This window comes from Danio rerio, chromosome 17, assembly GCF_052040795.2.
Source record: "Danio rerio strain M-AB ecotype USA chromosome 17, GRCz13ab, whole genome shotgun sequence".
In the NCBI taxonomy this organism is placed as follows: Eukaryota; Metazoa; Chordata; class Actinopteri; order Cypriniformes; family Danionidae; genus Danio; species Danio rerio.
The window spans coordinates 45,335,497-45,337,500 of record NC_141037.1 but is presented as its reverse complement, the minus strand read 5'-3'; the positions used below and the strand labels follow the sequence as shown (position 1 = coordinate 45,337,500).

At 39.7% G+C, this 2,004-nt stretch overlaps 1 protein-coding gene across 3 annotated transcripts in view; it reads left to right on the top strand.

Moving 5' to 3' along the window:
- The window catches only part of nkx2.2a (NK2 homeobox 2a), a 7,757-nt gene extending 6,107 nt beyond the window's left edge, over nucleotides 1–1,650 (top strand). For all 3 annotated transcript variants that reach the window (NM_131422.3, XM_087288590.1, NM_001308640.1), the window contains one exon: nucleotides 494–1,650. In NM_131422.3, the coding sequence (NP_571497.2) occupies nucleotides 494–1,047 (554 nt within the window). In that variant the 3' untranslated portion in view covers nucleotides 1,048–1,650. The remainder of the gene's footprint in view (nucleotides 1–493) is intronic.
- The last annotated feature ends 354 nt before the right edge of the window (nucleotides 1,651–2,004 follow it).

The window sequence follows — 2,004 nt, the reverse complement described above, 5'->3', positions numbered from 1 at the left end:
CACTGTTGCGCTTGTCTAAGGCGTAACCGGTTATGTGCAATCACTTAAAATTAGTTATAGACGTTGCTTTTTTTTTAATAATTGCTCCTGAAATTGTCTAGATAGTTTCATAAAGTTTTACTGAGCAGCATTTTTGCTTACGTCTTCTTGTTTGTTAATCAATAACTGTTGAATCGGCTAGGCTACGGCAATAGTCTTTTCATTACACGCCCTATTACAATAAACGGACCTAAAAGGATGGGGGGGGGGGGGGACATATTATTTGCCAGTGGATCTGTAATAACAGAGTACGTGAGTGCAAGCATTAATCTGTCTGGCATAACTTAATTTTTGTTTGCTAAATATTTGTTTGAACTTTGTTTCGTTTAAAATGAGTACAAAGAAATGCTCACTGTGGCATTAATGGTCTTCTCTCTGTTTATTCATTTTTTTCTTCTTTTATCTTTTTATTTCTATCTTCTTCTTTTTCCTTTTTTTCCCTTTGTTTTACCAGTACACGGCCTGTCCGCGAACTCTCAAGACACGTCCGCAAAATCTCCGGAACCTTCAGCTGATGAATCGCCGGACAATGACAAGGAAACTTCAAGCAACGGCAGCGACTCTGGTAAGAAGCGCAAAAGGAGGGTGCTCTTTTCCAAGGCACAAACTTACGAACTCGAGCGCCGGTTTAGGCAACAGAGATATCTGTCAGCCCCGGAGAGGGAGCATCTCGCCAGTTTGATTCGCCTGACTCCAACCCAAGTGAAAATCTGGTTCCAGAACCACCGATATAAAATGAAGAGAGCCCGGGCGGAGAAAGGTATGGAAGTGACCCATCTCCCTTCTCCTAGGCGGGTGGCCGTGCCAGTGTTAGTCAGAGACGGCAAACCTTGCCATACGCTAAAAGCTCAGGACTTGGCAGCTACTTTTCAGGCTGGAATTCCGTTCTCTGCGTATAGCGCCCAGTCTCTCCAGCACATGCAATATAACGCGCATTACAGCGCCGCCACTACACCACAGTTCCCAACAGCACATCACTTGGTGCAAACGCAACAGTGGACTTGGTGAACAAATACTGACTTGCAATGCAGGGTTGCATTTTAAAGACCGTGGTAGGGAGCTTTCCAAACAAAAAATACAAGACTTTTTATTTTTGCAGCTTGACCCTTTCTCACCAATTTATTTTGGGGATTGACGTGTGCGCCATGTTTACATGTTTTCGTTTAGAAAACCGGGTCAAGCCTCTCCCCAAATTTAAGAATGTTAAAGCTCTTGTGAAATTTTGTAAAGTATGTTTGTGTGTTGTAGAAATGTTTTTCTTTTGTCCTTCGTGTTATACGCACGTGCAAAACCACTTTATGATTATAGAAAATTTTATTTCTTTCTTTTACAATGGACCGAATATATTTATGGCCATGAATAAACACTGGCAATCCTTAGCTTATTTCATTGGTTTGTTTTATATGTAAATATTTTGTGATAACTGTTTGCAATATTATGTTTGACCGTCCAGTAAGCTATATCCTAAATATATGCCATATTTAGGGAAGATGGAACATCATTGTCGACAATATCCCTTCTGTTAATTTCAGCAGGTAACAACGCGCGCTGGCGAGGGAAGTCTACAGTTCTTTTTATTAAAACTTTTAATAAAATTATGTGTTTCAGAAATTCCGTTTTGTTTTGCGTTTGGTCTCAATGATATCGGACTAATTTCCAAAATATGAATAGCCAAGTTTCTTCGTAGTTCCTCGTTATCATATATTTTTCTAAAAGAACAAATAAACATAAGTTGTATAATTAGGCAAATTTATAAAGCCTTTATGTTTGGGCAAATATTGCTTTTGGCTGCTTGTCGCTGTCCTTCTCACTTCATCAGCAAGACAATTGGCTTCAGTTTTCCGAATTTATCTGTACGAACACTTCACAAAATAAGAAGGCTAAAGTCACTTGCGAAATGGGGGAAAATCCACTCACTTAATATAAGAGGGCTTCTTCAGCTAAGCAGCTTTTCATTCAAACGCT